The 17,806-nt window shown below is 44.4% G+C and overlaps 1 protein-coding gene across 9 annotated transcripts in view; it reads left to right on the forward strand.

The window, feature by feature from the left end:
- Window positions 1-1,490: 1,490 nt before the first annotated feature.
- Window positions 1,491-17,806, forward strand: part of MITF (melanocyte inducing transcription factor) — a 217,329-nt gene continuing 201,013 nt past the window's right edge. For 4 of the 9 annotated variants that reach the window (XM_081820631.1, XM_081820586.1, XM_081820591.1 and 1 more), the window contains exon 1: window positions 1,494-1,762. Coding sequence is in view for 8 of the 9 variants with exons in the window: in XM_081820586.1 (XP_081676712.1) it covers window positions 1,659-1,762 (104 nt within the window). In the remaining variant the exon portion in view is untranslated. Of the gene's footprint in view, window positions 1,763-17,806 lie in introns of all 9 variants that reach the window. The other 5 variants (XM_081820556.1, XM_081820599.1, XM_081820578.1 and 2 more) reach the window with 3 other exon arrangements.

The raw sequence follows: 17,806 nt of genomic DNA on the forward strand, positions 1-17,806 counted from the left end.
TCAGGGCTTTTAGCTTTCTCGACAGTTTTTTTCCTCTTCAGGTTTGGTTCCTTAGGTCTAGTAGGTCACTATTTGATGAGTGACATAATGGACTGTTTCATTACAGTTCTAAAGAGGTTATACACTGCAGTTCTAACATAAAGTTTTTGATAACCTTTAAGGAGTCAACGGAATCTGGGAGATGCCCAATCATTAGTCCAGCCTCCTTAGAATTTTATCCGAGGATGATCATTTAGTTTACTACTTCTGGAAGGACAAACTCACAGATGAAGTGTTAGTCTGAGAGGAATATCTTCAAGATACAATAGATGAAAGAATGACCATTGAGCCATGTTTTTTATAGACTACAAATCACTTTCCCTTGCATTTGACCTTGCAACATCTTCTAAGACGGGTTTGCCAGTCTCCTTTGTTACAGATGAAGAAATTGAAGCTTCTAGGAATCAGTGACATGCCCAGGATTACACAGTGCTTTAGACAAAGATTTTGGGATTTCAACTCTGAGTCTCATAACTTTAAACACCACCCTCTAACACTCTACTGCCTCTCTGATGCCTCAAGACACTTTTAAAAGAAGGAACACATTCTACTGGAACTAATCAGAGGGAAGGTCTGGAAATACAAATGAGCCATAACTGAGCCTGTTATTCTGTTACCTAAATGGGTGCCGGGAAGTTCAGGCGGGAGGATGACACCTGTACAATTTATTCACCCCCAAATTCACTCCTGAATTGTTAGGAAAATCTCGTTTGAACTCCCAGCCAACTGAGAAATTAAAGGCAGACAGTGACGACGTTGTTTTGTAACTTTGTGCCTTTTAAAATTAACCGAAACTTTCAAGTGCTGCTTTAGATTAAAAGTGGCTAACCCGATAAAGGGAAAAGAGCCACTCAGCTGGATGAATAGTATTGTAAAAGCCCAGACTGAGTTATAGAAAAGGAACGCAAAAGAACAATTTTTACAATAATGTTTTAATTATAAAGTGAAGGCAAATTCCTCCACTCCATTCCAGTCCGAGGACAAGCTGATACGTCGCAGAAGCGCTGGGAAGCATACAGGCTGATAGGAAGTCCTTTTATTTTAAGATAGGCTTGAAGGCTAAAACTTTCTAGTGCCAAAACCTTTCACGATTAAAAAATATATATATTTTATTTTATTAAGGAGTTGGCGTGCTCTCGCAAATGTCTGAGCTGGGAGTAGGGGTGACGGTAGGACAGCAAGGCTGAGTCCACTCTTATTAATATTAAATAGCCAAGTCTGTACCCTTGAAGCAAGTGGGGAGAGAAGAGGGAGAGGAGCTGCTGACATTGACAATGAATCCAAACAGGAGTTGCAATAGCGGTGTCCACCACGTTGCCTCAGTCCCCGCCTGGCCTTCTGGGAGTTGTAGTTTTCGCGGGAGCGGTTTCCCTGGCGAGCCGGGAACGCCCCGTCCGGGCCGAACTACAGATCCCAGGCAGCGCGCGGCCGCCCGCCCCTCCCGCCCGGGTGCGAGTGTAAACTCGCAGCGCCGGGGCGGGCGGCAGCGAGCGGGCGAGCGCGCTGAGCTGGGCACTGCGCGGGGGCGCACCGCTCGGGGGACCCAGGCCCCGCCACCTTCCCTCCGCCCCCGGGCTCTGTTCTCACTTTTGAGCAGTGGAAGGACGGAAGCAGGAGCCATGCAGTCGGAATCGGGGATCGTGCCGGATTTCGAAGTCGGGGAGGAGTTTCACGAAGAGCCCAAAACCTATTACGAACTCAAAAGTCAACCTCTGAAGAGCAGGTGAGTGGTGACAGCTGGAGGAAGGCGTTGCGGGCGGCTGGGGGGCCCCACACCCTGGGGCGGGGAAAGCCGGTCGCACGGGCTCTGGGACAAGGACCCCGTGTCCTTGCCCGGGGGCAGAGGGCGAACTGCCCCCCGCAGTTGGGGGCCGCGCCTGCCGGGCCGGTACACCCCTGGGGGGCTCCGCCCAAGTGCGCCTCAGGGGCGCCGCGGGCAGCCCGGGACGACCCGCCCAGGTGAGGGGTCCCTCGGCTGGGGATACCAGCTTCTGAGACCGGGTGGGGGCTGGGGAGCGACCTGGCGCGCAGGTGGGGGAGGAGGAGCCCGGGTCCAGGACGCTGCCCGGGTGGGAAGGAGGAAAAAAGAGTTTCTCGTGAACCCCTTTTCTGGAGATCCTAGCGGGTTGAGGACTCGGAGAGGCAGTGCTTGGGGTGGATTGAGGCGCGACGCTGAGGGAAGCAATTAGTTCGTCTGTTGTCGCCTCCTAGGAGTCGGCTCCTCTGGGAAAGCCCGCCCCTGGCCGCCTGCAGGTGATGCTTCCCCGGAGCCCGCCTCTCACCTTGCAGACCGCGGCACAAGCGCGCGGGCCCGTTAGGGGCCGCGGGTGGGCGTGTCTCTCGTCCAGGTTAAACTCCCTGGGCAATAGAGTTCCATTCATATCCGGGCCTTCCCTGGAGGGGAAAAATCCTTGGAACTGGAGGGTATTGGGACACACCTGCTTGGCAGCGACACGTGTTTAATTCGCTGAGGACTTCAAAAACTTTTTGGAGAGAAGTGAAGACACCCGCTGCTCTGGCGCCCCACCACGTTGCGTGCCCACTTTCTATGCTACCTCCATTTCCACTAGTCCATCGGAATGGGTTGGGTATCTTCCTTTCTTGGTCCTCTGGCCCCTCCCTGGCATTTCCAGTGTTTACAAAGCGGGAGATGGTCATTTGAGGTTGTGATGGTAGAGAAGGGTTTTTATGTCCACCGCTTTCAGTTGTGGAAGAAGATGAAGCCCCGCCTGGAAGGTTCAGCAGTGCTTCTGCACCCATCTCAGACCTTCCTGACTGCCCTGGCAGTGGGTAGAATCTGGGCCTGGCTGGCAGAGGGTGAGAGGGTCCAGAAATCAGGCTGGTTGAAGAGAAGGGCAACTGACTCAGGACGGAAGTCGTACAGTCTTTGTTTCTGGGGTGCGTGGGGCTGGTATTTGCTCTGGTGGCAAGCAGAACCAGGTTTGTTTCCTTCAGAGCTGTGTCAAGACTCTGAATCCAAGTCGGGGAAACAAATCTGGGAAAGGCAGACCCACTGACTGGGCTGCTGAAGCAGTCTCTTTGCAGATGCTTGAAGGGGATTGGAAGGAAATGCAGTTAGATGCCTAAACCCAGCCTTTAGTTGATGGTTTCTCTTCATAATGGCTGTTTTGTGTGTGAACATAGATCGTGTGTGTTGGGGGTTGGGGGTTTTGAGTAATATTGTGTAAAGGGTATTGTTGGTTATGCTCATTGGGGCTTTATGTGCATTCGGCTGAAGGGACCAGTGTTTTACCGAGCAGTCTCTGCTTTTGCTTCTATAAGCAAATGCTTACATGGCCAGAAATGAGGGAGTGAGTGTTTGAGTGAGTGTGTGTGTGTGTGTGTGTGTGTGTGTGTGTAGTCCTGAAAGAAATGAATTAACGGACTGTTTGGAACATTTTTGATGGGAACTGATACATAACATTAAATGAGTTTGAGAGAGTGAGGAAAATACCATCTGGAAAAACCCAAATGAGTGCCATGAAACTCATGTTGAAGGATTTGGGCCTGTTCTTTTTCAGAGTCGGCAAAAAATTACTTGCAAGGGTGAACGTCCTCGGTAGCTAGCTAGCATGTGTAAGGAAAAATGTGGGTACGTGGGAAGCAATGGCTTCACACGTTGAAGCTAGAAACAGGTGCGGGACAGAACCGGTATGGAGAGGAATGCTAAATTAAAAAAGTTGTTGTAAAACTTGTCTGTGGAGCAGACACATGCTCTTTGAAATAAACCAGTTAAATAAAATCTGTGAATAAATATATGGGGTTGGCAAAATTTCCCTATACTGTTTTCCACAGTTGTCTAACTTATTGTCATCGGCATCTGTTGTGTGACTTTAAAAGGGCTACATGTTGTTAGGGGCCTCCTCATGGCTTTTTGTCTGAAGTCTTTGCCAGGGCACCTCCCTTCTCATAAGTCTTGGTTGGAAAAAGCAGAAACGGAAAGGTTAAGACTGCCGTAGCCATTTTGTCTGTCAGGTATATTCTCTGGATTGTCTCTTGGAGTTGAAAATGTGTTCAGAGTCGGCCCACCTCTCAGCAACTCCTCTGCTCCCACTTTGGTCCAAGTCCTCACCAGCCCGTGCCAGGGTTATTGCAGTAGTCTCTTAACTGCTCGCTTGCCTTCTCCTCTTACCCCTTCTGGTGGATTTTCTACACGGCAGCCACAATGTTCCCGTTAAAATCGGTTTTCAAGGGGGGCAGGCATTGCCCCCCAGGGGTCACTTGACAATGTCTGGGGATATTTTTGGTTGTCCAAATGGAAGGGCGTTGGTACTGGTCTTTAGTAAATGGAGGCCAGAGACGCTGCTAACCATTCTGTAATGCCTAAGCTAGCCCCCGCAACAGAGAATTGTCTGGCCCTCAATTGTCACCGCTGACGCTGAGAAACGGTGGGTTAAAACGTGCCACATCATGTCATTCTCTGCTTAAAATTCTCCAATGGCTCCTAGTTTCAGTAACACTCGAGATACTTTAACTGGCAAAAGGCAGCCTGTATGGTCAAGCTCCCTGTCAGCTCTGAGTTCATTTGCTGTCGCCAGGCTCATTTCGTCGCTGTTCCTGGAACACTCCAGACCCCTCCACTGTAAGGCCTTTGTATGTTGTTCTTGCTGGTGCCTCTGCCTGGACCATCCTTTGCCCAGAGAGCCACAGTGCTCACTGCCTCACCAACTTCAGGTCTTACTTTTAATATTCTTACCAGGCCTACCTCACTATGTACAATTGCTATCCCTCCAAACTCTCCTCTTCCTTGCCCTGCTCTATTGTTTCCATAATATTTATATTACAGTTGACTCTGTCATTTTTAATATGTTCTGTTGATGTTTCTCCCCATTAGACTGCCAGCTTCAAGGGAGCAGGGATTTCTGTCTGTTCCTTGTTTACTGTTGTGTTCCTAGAATCTAGAGCAGAGTTTCTCAACCTCAGTGCAGTTGACATTTCGTGCTGGATAATTCTTTGTTGTGGGAGCAGTCCTGGGCATTGCACGATGTTGAGCAGCATCCCTGGCCTTGCTTGCTAGAGGCTAGTACCACCCAACCTCCCGCTGTGACCACTGGAAATGTCTCCAGACACTGCCAAATGCCCATGAGGGGCACCGTCACCCCTGTTCAGAACAGTTGGCCTAGAACATTGCCTGGCACAGTAATGATTTGTTGTTTGAACAGGTGTTGCTTTCTCCCTTAGGACTCTGCTTAGGATGGGGTGCTTTGTTCTGATTTTGCATTCAACATTGCAGCCTTTTAAAATAGGTATCCACCAAGGTCCCTCCAAAGAGGAGCTTATATACTCTTCGTTTGGGCTAAGCTCCGATGTGCAGGTGTTTCATGAGGAAAGATGGTTTCATTCCTAACCCAGACCTCCTGGCCTTTAGGAATGTGAAGCTGCTCGGTTTAGATCATGTGAACCCCCCTTTTGGTCACAGTCACAGGTAAATCTGTGTTAGACGAAGACGCATGCTATGAGGAAAGGTTCTAATGAAGAATTGTTTGCAGTTCGGTGCCCCCAGCAAGGTTTTTGAAGCCTTTGTATGTTCTGGGAATGAGCTCTGAATGGTGGGTGGCAGGGGAAAAGTGCCAAATATCAAGGGTGAACCCAGAATTCACACGTTGGCACAGTCCCATCAGGGAAACACATGTGGAGCTGTTCAATGCGTTCCTAGCAGTGCAGGAACTCTCTGTAGATCTTTGGGACCTGAAAACAACACGTTAAAATATGGTCACATCTCTCAGGTTTAAGGTCCTCTTGTTCAGTTTACTGGGTGTGAAATTCTGTGGCTTTGTAGTCGCTAATGCCCCTTTCCTGGACAGACTTCTGAATTGACCCAATCTATTTCCAGTTTCTTCTCTTCCAAAATTTTAGTTACGTTTTAGGTAACTGTTGTCTAACTTCCTGCAAATTAGAAATGGGAATGAGAGTGAGTCTTAGGTTTATTATGGCAAGATAGGATACAGCAGTGTTTCCCAATGCTGATTCATAGAGAGATGTGTGAAGATTTTACAGGTTTGTGGTGAAATGAGAAAGACAAAGACTATTGTGTCCCATGCACATGCACACACATACTCACATGTTTTAGTATAAGGCTGTTTCTTGGATTTATTCTGAGATTTTCTTTCCTGTCTTCCTATTAAAAATACCCTTTCTGAGCCTGCATATTCTCCACTCTGTCTTTTCCTCTTATTGCAGGCTGGGACACAGACACGGTGGTGGTAATCTTGCTTAACCATAAAGCCAAGGGTAATACCCTAGGGAACACTGAATAGACAAGATTAGAAGGAACATGGACATCTGAATGAACTTGTGGAACACAGCTGACTATCCATCTAATCTATCAGCTCAAACTTCTACTTGAAAGAGAAATAAATCTGATTTAAAAAATACACTTTTATGAAATGATAATCCATTCTTGGCAAAACACAACCATCAATCTCTTACTGGTTTCTGAGAGTTTTCTTGATTTTTCTGTCCATCCAATCTGCAGGGAACTGCCAGCATTATTCTGGCATCACTGTCGCTAACTAGCCTGGTGAACTTGGGCAGGCTGGGTGACCCCTAACTTCAGTTTACTCATCTGACTCACCTCTGCATCCTAGGGGTCTTAAAAGCAGTAGCTATGACGTTGACTGTGGAAGATTATTAGCATGTGCCAGGCACATAGTAAGGGTTCAGTAAATAGTGTTCTGGTTATTAGTTTATTATTTCTATATTACTTAGCAGTGAGTCCTGACGTTCCAGAAGGTGTTTGCATTTGGTTGTCTTTGGCTTTCTTCCTTAAGGCCAGAGTTGTTGGTGAACAACAAGCAGTCTCCTAATGAATATCACCACTTAACCACCACTTAATGAGGTATTCAGATAAGTTTTTTTTCCCACATTTTATATTTTTGATCCAACCCATAAAAATTTATTTATGCTGGTTAAAAAAAAAAGCAGTTGTGGTCTTAGTGTATACATAAAACCTCATATTCAGCATGTGTCTATTGAGCTCTGTTATGTGCAAATTAACACCAATAAACATAGTTAACATGCATGGAGCGTAATACCCTGTGCTAGCCCCTATCCTAAGTGTTTTTATGTATGTGGACTTAGTCTTTGCAAAAACTTGCATGAGATGATAATAATAAGTAAAAACCATCATGATATTAATTATAATTTTTAAACCTGGTAATTCTTACACAGTGCTTACTACCTGCCAGGACTGCATCTGTATATTTGCTTGTATTAATTCAGTTAGTTTTCACTTCAACCTTGGGTGTATGTATTTTTATTATTCTTATTTTTTTAAAGATTTTATTTATTTATTTGAGGGAGAGAGAGAGGGAATGAGTGGCGGGGAGGCGCAGAGGGAGAGAGAAAGAGAGAGGGAGAAGCAGACTCCCCCCTGAGCAGGAAGCCTGATGTGGGGCTCGGTCCCAGGATCCAGAGATCATGACCTGAGCCGAAGGCAGACGCTTAACCGACTGAGCCACCCAGGTGCCCCTAATTATTCTTATTTTACAGAGAAAGAAATTGGGGTATAGCAAGTGGATGGGCCTGGTTTTAACCTGCCACTGCCTGGCTGTAGCCTCAAGCTCTTGTCCACTAGCCTGTGCCTCCTTGTAAGAGGCACCGTGCACAGCAGTGGAAATGCAGAGTCGCATCGTTCTGTACCTTCTCCAAAGCTCCCAGTGGGTGAAGGAAAGAACACGTGGACCCAGCTAAACATACAAGACAGAGTGTGATCTTATGGGGAGGTGGGCATCAGCAATGGGCATTTCATGGAGGAAGGGACATTGGAGGCCAGTTTTGTGAACAGGTGGGGATATTTGAGTTTGGCCTTGGAGGTCAAGCAATACTCAAGCATTATTTCTCTACAACATTAAATAAAATGTTAGACATCTTGGAGGACATGTCCTAAAATAGACTTCTGGGGGTTTTGGTTGCCTTTTAAATGTTTAAGCAGACTCACAGACCTTCCTTATGATCTGGGAGCACGTGGTGGTAGCAGAGACTGGATGCACACGGACGGGTTCAGAAGGAGCCATTCTGAAGTGCTGTGCTCAGGCCTTGCCATGTAACTGCTACATGCGTGTTCAAGACATTTAGCGTCTAGGAGCCTCAGTTCCCTTCACGGTAAAATGGGGTCAAGAGAACCATTCTCTGTTGGGAAAAGTTTTAAAACGGAAATAAAATTTGTAAAAGTGCTTTGCAGAGGGCCTAGCACATGTTAGTAATATAATTCTTTCTTTCCTACTTTACCATGGGCATTTTGTTCTTCTTCATGACAATAACTAAGACACGTATAGATCCGTGAATCTGAAGCAAAATAGGCAAGATCGAGGTGCCTCACACTGGCAGATGTTCAAGTCTTATTATGCAAATTAGTTTTGTGGTATGATTAGATGGAAAATTTGATTAAAGTGGATTGTAAGTGTTGGTTCTGTGTGTTATTAGAGATTTCCTTTTCCTGAGTACTGCTATTTATAGAATTTATTTAAGTGTATGTATGTGTGTGTGTTTTTAATTGCCTTTGAGTTCTGCAGTGCAGTTTGCACAGGCTGATGTTTATATCTGCTCCAGTTGTGCAAGAAGTGGAAAATATCCTTTTTTTAGAACAGGTCACATGTGCTTACTGTCAGGAATAGGACCTCAGTGTAAAAAAATGTATCTTGGGACAAATCAAAGTTACTAAATTTCTCCCTCCAACTGCTTTGTTTCAGAACTGGCAGTATTAGGATAAATAATAGGGAAAAAAAAAACACTCGGCTAATTTTTTTTTGGGGGGGGGTATTTTTCAAGGACAGTAAGCAAGAGTTTCATTTGTTTTGTGTATGTGTTTTTGTGTGTGTTTTAAGTATGAAATGTACTTTGCTGTTAGGTTTGTCTCACCAAAGTAAATTATAAAAATATGCTCGACTCCACTCTGCATAATTTGGAGAAAATAATCAAGAAGATGGGTCAAAGATATTAAATGGAGTTACTACAGGCTTTTGATATTGCAAAGACAAGTTGCAGTTTATAAGAAGGTTTTTGAGTCTAGCAAACATTGCGTACTCTAGGGCAAGGGATTCCACCGAGTCATGAAGTCTATCTTTATGGGGGCAGATGTAGGCTGAGGGCAAGAAGACCTGCAAGCAGGTCTGGATCTCTTTTGCAATTCCCTGCCCGCCCCCCGCCCCTCCTGTTCTCTGTTCCTGAGGTCTTGGGGCGAGGGCCAGGCTCCTCCTTTCTCTAGGTTGATTCTTAAACATGGCTTCCTTATTTCTTCGCTATGTCTTTCCCTCCTTTGGCCTTTCTTGCAGGCCACGAAGAATAAAGGGATACACCTTTGTGGTGTTCACACAAGACCTCTGTCCTGAGATTCAGAACCGTGAGGTCCTTGTCTTCAAGTGCCCAAATTTCCGGGGGCTTCTCAAGCAATGGGCGCTGCCCCAAGTGTGTTGCAGATGATAACCTATTGGTTGTTTTCTGCCGGAGTCAGAAGTTGAGCCAGGGGGGAGCATGAGGTAAAGGTGAGAGAAAAGCCCACGAGGAAGTAAATGGTACCTCAGAATCATGAGGACCCTAGTGTCCTCCCCAAGGTGCTTCTGAAACATTCCTCAGTCACTTTAAGCAGAGGCAATCTAACTTTGGGTCAGAAGGACCTGGATTTATTTGTTTTTCCTTCTCTCCCTTCTTACAGCAGTTATTTATTAAGCGTCTATGGTGTGTCAGGCTCTGTGCTGGCCAGAGGGAATCAGATGTAGAACCAGACAGGCAAGGTTCCAGCTACGATGGTGCTTCCATTTTGGAGATGGGAATATAGTTAATAATGTACCAAATAAATGGACAGTATAATTTTTGTTGCTCAATAGGGAGTAACTGATACAGTGTGATTGGGAAAGAAGGGGCTTTTTTGATTGGATCTGATATCAGGAATGACCTCACAGAGGAGGTGATTTTGAGTCAAGACCTGCGTGTCTGAAAAAAGTGTGCAAATCTTGGTGCTACCACTCACTAGCTGTATGACTTTGGACAAGTTACCCAACCTCTTCAAATGTCAGTTCCCTAACCTCTTTGAATCTCAGTTCCTTCTTTTGTAAAATGGGGCAATAGCTACCTTGTAGGGCTGCTGTGCAGATAAAAGGTATTTTTTTTTAAAGCAGCTAACATTAGGCTTTACCTCATAGGTGCTCAGGAAGACACATAGGACTGGTTTAAGGTCATACATGAATAGTGGAGAAAAATACAGACATTAATCTTCCCTGCAACTGTTTGTAACTTGGTTTTAAGTGTTTTCCTAATGTTGAGTGAGTCACAGATTTATGCTTGTCTTTATAAACCTAACCTCGGGCTGAAAGTGGAGATGGGTCTTGTTATTTTTATTATCCTTTCTTTCCTCCAGGATCATCTTACTCGAGTTGTCCCCTTGCTCTTCTCACTGTTGTTGCATTGAGATCATTCATGTTTGACCATGCTTCACCTAGGAATGGTTTCTGGCTGGATTCTGAATTAAGTTTTGGTATAAAGAAGAAGGCCTAGTGCCCTAGGATTAAAATGTAGAGCTTAAGATTCATTTAACACAATATACACGTACACCACGAACAACTCTTACAGAACTCCTGACTTAGAGTCCTGTGTTTCAGCCCCCTAGATCATGCTTCCTCTTCACACTGATGTGAAAATGTCAGTGTTGGCGCAGAAATGGAAATTCAAGAAGAAGCCTCTCTTCCCACACAGCACCTCAAGCTTTCATCAGTGTTGACATCTACAGGCAATAGCGTGTTTTTAATTCAACAACTTAAAACAAAAATCTTCAAAGCATTCAAATTCTAGTAGCTGTGTTCTTTGATTCAAGTACTCACGGAGTGGTGACTTTCAAAAGGAAAAATCCTGGGTCATGTGAGAACAAATATTTTAAATCCAAATGCAGTGAGTTACAGGTCTGTGGTGTGCATGGGTAGAATCCTGTCCTTCTATAAGAAAATTGTGGGTTGTTGAGCAACTTCAGGAAGACATCTGTGGCCTTCACCCTCTCCACCCCTGCCCCTTCCCCAAAGTGGGATAACTTGCTGAATCATTCACATGCATTTGTCTGTTTTCCTCTGTGATCAAAGGCAGAATGGGAAAAGTAATTGTCTCCACTGTTGGCAATGTAGAACTTATTTTTGTAGAACACGTTTGCCTTCTAGGAAGCTTAACTTGTTTTGGTGAGAAGAAGATCTGAAGTTGGGAAGATTCATTTAGCCTGATGGCAGAGGTTATATATAAAATTATGAACTGACAGATAGGAATGCTACATTTACTTTGGTACCTTTATTGTAAAATGCTCCCAAATACTAACTGGTTTCAAGACATATGTTTGTCAGAACATACATTTTATTTTTATAACTGGAGATTTGAAACTTCGCGAAAGGAAAAGCACGTAGAAACCCTAAAGATGATTTCCTGGTGAACCTGGACCCTGGCACAGTCCTGATAAAGCCTACTGGAGGATCTCAATGACATATGGCCACACTGGTCGTCTTGCTTGCATCTCTCCCAAGCAGCTGGAGAGAGTACTCTAAAATTGAGTCAGTGAACAGACACACAGATATTGTAACAATTCCTTCTCCCTCAAAAGAATTTGGTACATTTTTATTTTGTTTTTTAGCCTTTGAAGTTTTTCAGCAAAAGATGGAAAGGTATTCTTTCAGGGTTAGCTTTGCTTTGTTGTTATTACTGAGCTGGCATAACCACGCCATCTAAATTTAGAACATTGGCACCTTGGCCAGTAGAACCCTTTGCAACTAATTTATAATGTCTTTGGCAGAGAATAACTATGAATAAACATTAAAATAGTATTGGCCAGGTAGGGTCATTTACTTTCAAGGTAAGAGGATGACACTGGCCATGCATTCTTGAAAATTCTTTTTTAAATTTAAAAGAAGAGTTTGCAGTAGCTTAGGTAAACACTAATAATGTTTTATCTAAGTAAATGCTGCATATGTACATGCTAAATGATGGGATCCCGGGATGCAGTTTTGATGATACCGATTGCGTATGGAAGCTTTAAGTCTTTGTTGATTCAGAAACGAACAAGAAGGTTTGATGGCACTTGCTTGGTCATAGCATCATAATCACTGAAAGGCATGATTTAACAGCCAGAGGCTGAATGGCAAGGACAATTAATTGGGGTTTGTTTTTGGAGTCCGTGATACTGACCGAGTCAGTCATTCTGCTGGTCTAGTGTACCCCTCTTTCTCACTCTTGGGTTCATATACATGACATCTTTCTAGTCACTTCTCACCGGCAGCCAGCTTCCCTTTCTTTATGTGTTTTCTGTAGTGAACACCTTTAGTTTGCCTGCCCATAATCTCCTTTCCAAATTCTGGTAACAGCCCCTTCCCACATGCTCAGCCCATCTGCTTCAGTTTCATGGCTCCAGGAGTGGAGAATCTGACACAGGCCCTGCCACAGTTCTTTATCATGGAGATTGGTTTTAGGGAGGTGCATGCTGACTAGTGAAAATCAATCCCAGGATTTTTGTTAGCGCGTTAACAGAAAGAGATTCTCCTTTTATTCTCATTGATCTTGAACTTAGGAAGATGTTGGGGTTTAGAATAAAGCCATACCTTATAGGCAGAGAGCAAGCAAGTTCTTAAATTAGGTCAATGTTAGTTGCTGTAGCAAAGTGGCGTGCAAAATTCTTACGTGTAAATAGTTCCTGCTTAGCAGGCAGCTTTCCTCCACGTGGCAAATCAAGTACTCAGACTCCTTCCATCTTCTGGTTCTCCCTTTGCCTAGGACCTTCGTGTCTTGGTGGTAGAAAGGAAAAAGAAGAGAAGAAGGCATAACTAAGGTCCAAAAGTGACAGGCCTCACTTTTGCTCAAATTCTATTGACAAGGACCAGACTCCTGTCTGTGTCTGGATGCAGGGGAGGGAGCTGGAAAATACAGATTCCAGCTGGGCAGCGACACCTCTGTGCTAGAAAAGAGCGTGCATCGTTGGTGGATGGCCAGCCATCATTGCCGTGATCCTAGTAGGGGTGTTTCACCTCTGGATCACATCGTGGCTTTCCTTGGTAGGCCTACTTAGGCCCATCTTTGGACTTTTCTGTTACTTAACCAATAACTTCCTCTTCTAAGTAAACATGGTTAGTTTGGATTTTCTGCCACTTGCATGGAGACTGTCCAAGCTTTTGTGTTGTCTGAATCTCACCTTTCTGCAGTGCTTCCTAATCTACGTTCATTGAGCAAAATCACTACCCCACTGCCCTGCAACAACAGCCCATCCACCACCACTACCACCTTAGTGCAGTGGTTTTCAAAACGTGGCCCTTAGGCTTGTTAGAAGTGCACATTCTCAGACTCTACCACAGTCCCACTGAGTCAGACACTGGTGGTCAGTCCCAGGAGTCTGTGTCTTAATAAGCCCCCCACAGTTGGTGATGCTCACTCATGTTTGAGACAGAATACCCTAGTGCTTTCATAAATTCTCTGTCTCCATATTGAGTTATGCTTATATTGCTGTTTTGGAATGAAAACATTCCTGGCTTAGAATACATGTAGTGAAAAAAAATGGGGTGCTGCTTGTTATGGTCAGGCTAGAGATGATCACTGGCCGTAATTCCACCCTGATTAAAAACCAAAGACCAAAACTCCAGAACTTTCCCTTCTAGAGAGTTAGCTTTCAGATCTACCCTAGTGAAACCGGGGAAGGATTCCTGGGTTTCTTTTTTTTTATTTTTTAATTTTTTTTAAAGATTTTATTTATTTGACAGAGAAAGACACAGCGAGAGAGGGAACACAAACGGGGAGTGGGAGAGGGAGAAGCAGACTCCCCGCCGAGCAGGGAGCCCGATGCGGGACTCGATCCCGGGACTCCAGGATCATGACCTGAGCCGAAGGCAGTCGCTTAACCAACTGAGCCACCCAGGCGCCCGATTCCTGGGTTTCTAAATGTGATCTCTGGGTGGCTTGGAGTTAACCTAGCTGCACTGCCACAAGGAGCCCTGGCCCATATCTCAAGAGAGGGTTGTGATACATACGCAAAGAGTATGCAGTCACTTGACTGAAAGATTTGGTTGAGAAACAGGGTGATGATGATTTTGAGCATGCCCACATGACCAAATTGTTTTTCACAAAACTTCTGCTGAATAAAATTTGAAATATGGCTTTTGGCCTGTTTTCCCGTCTTAATGAATTCCAGACAGTTTGCAGAGTGTAGGAGCTTCCAAAACAGAGGGATGGAATGGCTGGGACCCACCAGCATCTGTCTTGTCACAGTACGGGTGTCCTGACTTCATGGAGTCATTCCCCTTGTTCTGAATCTCACCGGGCCATTCACTTCTCTGGTGGGGAGGTATAGACTGCAACAGGGAAGGACAAGGCCAAGGTTGTGTCAGACAAATAGAGCCTATAGAAAATTGCCAGACTGCTTACTTTAGCAGGAAACTCAGCCTACCCCTAATCTACTTAGACCCAAGCATTTGTCTGTTTGTTTTGTTTTGTTTTGTTTTTGTTTTGCCGTATGCTGACCTTCTCCAGAGCAAAGGCCTGCATCTCTTCTTGTAAACTGGTTAAAAGCCCCAACCAGTCGAAGTCTAAAGTTCTGGATTTAACCTTTAGAATAAGACAGATTTTTAACTTAAATTCCAATTTGACCTATTAGCTTTTTTTTTTTTTTTTTTTTTTAAATCATTGGGCAAGTTTTTCTTGTAGTTTCTGTTTCGGTAGCGGGCTAAATGGGACTCATGGATACTAATATGATCTAGGCTATAGAGTGATCATGTGAATTAAAAGAAATAGGGGGTAAAGTGCTCAGCCCAAAGCCTGGCTCTTGCTGCTTAGTATCTGGTCCCTGCATTCTGGTTCCCTTTGTGTCCATAGCATCAATAAGCGTTTTGACTTGAAATGACTTTTTAGCCAGCAGGTAAAGAAGAGGGCCATAGAAGAGAAGGGGGAGGCCTTAAATGATCCCTAAGCTGGGGAATCCGCAGCAAGATCTTTGAGTGTTGATCAGGTCAAGTAGTGGTGAGCTGTGGGAAGCCTAGCAGGGAGGTTTTTAAAGATGGCACCTGCTATTTACAGGTAAGGCGTTCCTTTTGTTGCCAGAACAATCTTCGTCGTTATCAACATGTTGCCTTTCATCATAATTACAGACTGTAGCCAGGTGGAAGAATAAATAATAAGATGCACTGATCGAGATTTCACAACACTGAGCAGTCTTGCAGCTGAGCTGTATCGCTGTTTCCACATGGGAATCTGTCATTCCTAACTGTCAGCTTTCAACTTTGCCTCTAGTGAGTTCCTGCCTTATCTTTTAACATTTAACTCAGCAGCCTCTTCATATAGCTGTCCTTATCCAAAGTAAGCCATAATGCCCTGTATTCCTGAACCTCAAAATCTTTACATCTTTTACTCTGTTAGGATTTTTCCCTCCTTGTAGCAATGTATAGCTATTTTTGAGACTAGAACCTAAGTTTTAATTTTTTTTTAAAAGAATTTTTTATTTTATGCTTGTTTTTTACCCTTTATTCTGAATTTTCTGAAAACTTGATTGCTCTAGTCCTTTGCGTCCGTCTGGGCCATTTCATTTAACCAAGTGGATTTCCATCTACTGGTTAAACTGATCCTGTGATAAAACTGAAATGTTTTATCCACATCAATATGATAGCTTCCTTGTCTTTTATTTTTCCTACCTTTATTAAGGCATACTTGACAAATAAGAGTTGTATATATTTAAGGTGTACAACTTGATGTTTTGGTGTACGTATACCAAAATCAGATAGCTTGCCTTTCTTGAGCCTCAGAAAGTTTCTCCCCAAAACCAGTTGCTAAACTGGTCACTAGAAAGCAGAAAGGGGGATGAGCCCAGATAGTAGCTCTCTGTCTCAGGAGAAAAGTATGCATGACATTGCGCACATAAGTGGATGCCTCATCATTACAGTTTTGACGTGTTACCTGATTAACGAGGTTACCTGCTTCATCACATCGCTGTGAAGATTCAGTGAGGTACTGAGAGGACTCCCTGTAGGAAGGGTGCTGTAGATGCCGGCTCTCTGCTGGTGCCCGATGGCCGTACTGTTCCTGCTACACGACCATGAAGCCTGTGTTGGCCCACAGTGCACCCATGTGCTATGGCTGGGGTCACTGCCATTAGAAGTTAGGGGTTTACCTAAGAATCAAAGAAGTAGTTAATCTGTGCAAGTGCTGTTGACTCTGTTGTTTTGTCACTGTGGAGTAAATAAATAATTTGATTCTCCATAGCTTAAAACCCCCCAACCATATAGTCAGTTCTCAAAAGTTGGGAATATCTGCAGCAAGTTTTTGGACACACGCTAGCACTCATTTTTCTCCTGGGAGTCTACCAGGCCACTTCCCCCAACTGTCAGCTGTCGTGTGCAGAGGAATGGCACTAATTTGATTAACAATTAACGGGAGACATGTTTTATAAGAATCCACACACACATTCATACCAACACATACTGGATTCTTAAGGCAGCGTTTTTCAGAGTGTTTGCATCTTTTCTCTGGTATTGTCATGACTAATCAAAACTTCACTCTTGGTTAAACAATTCCTGTCCTGAATTTTATAAAGAAGCAGAGAAAATGACAGTTTTCCTCTTTCTGTGTGATTGAAACACACACACACACACGGAAGCAAAGGACCATAGAGTTAGATGCTTTAGGGTGAGAGCTAGTGTGCTCTGAGAAGTCATGAGCACAGGGGAGAATGAAGCCTGAGAAGGATGGTCAGATGTGGACAGTCGGATGGCCTTCTAAGTTCCGCATTTTTGTGGGAGAGCAGGATGAATCAGCTATGTAGGATGGAGTTGAGAGTTAGCACACCCATATGTAGGGGAAGAGCCAGCCGTTGGAGATGGACAAGGCAGTTTTGGAAGTTTTCAGAGTAGATTTATTTCTTGGTCATCTAAATAGGTGGATGTTAAGATATCTGACACTTACCCTTATTTTTTCAGAGTCATGGTTTGGGAATGATTTGCAAAATCCTTGGGCCAATGTTCTTTGCAGTAGGAGATAAAATGATTTTCAGTAAATATTCATTGAGCCCACCGTGGAGTCAGGAGATAATGTTGAGCATAAACCTTTGTCACTTTTGACAAATGGGTGGCCACCAAGGGATGGTGTGGAACCCAGATCAGGCCATCAAGGGCCAGAGGAACTCTTTCTGGGAGTGGAAAAGAGCCCACTTGTGGTCACATCAATTACCCTGTGAAAGAAATATATTTTAAACTGATATTACTGAAGACAGTCGTTAGCTGTCACTTTGTTTGACACTCTTATTTAAAAGATAATGTGTATTTTAAGAAATCAAGCATCTTCTGCCTATAAATAGGCTGATAGGTGATACTTATTTTATTGTCTGTCAGTTCTTCCTTGAAAGATGCCCAGTGGGAATGGGGAATTTGTTCACTGAGCATCTCCAGGATCCAGGATGGCTAGTGCCTGATAAATAATCGCTGAATAGGGTGCCTGGGTGGCTCAGTCGGTTAAATGTCTACCTTCGGCTCAGGTCATGCTCCCAGAGTCCTGGGATCGAGTCCTGCATCGGGCTCTCTGCTCAGCGGGGAGTCTGCTTCTCCCTCTCACTCTCCCTCTGTGCTCTCCCTCTCTCTCTCTCTCAAATAGATAAAATCTTAAAAAAAAATAATCACTGAATAAAAATGACCAAAATGGATGATGTGTTTCTGGTGTGCAAGAAGGGATCAGTACCTTTCGGGAACTCTGTTAAAGCTCTTTCAGGAACGTGTGTAAGAAATTATCTTGACTTTTTTTCTTATTAACTGTGGGCCCTTAAGTTTTTCTGAGGCTC

Source organism: Leptonychotes weddellii, chromosome 1 (genome assembly GCF_054177405.1).
Source record: "Leptonychotes weddellii isolate Sample4059 chromosome 1, ASM5417740v2, whole genome shotgun sequence".
NCBI classification, from domain to species: domain Eukaryota; kingdom Metazoa; phylum Chordata; class Mammalia; order Carnivora; family Phocidae; genus Leptonychotes; species Leptonychotes weddellii.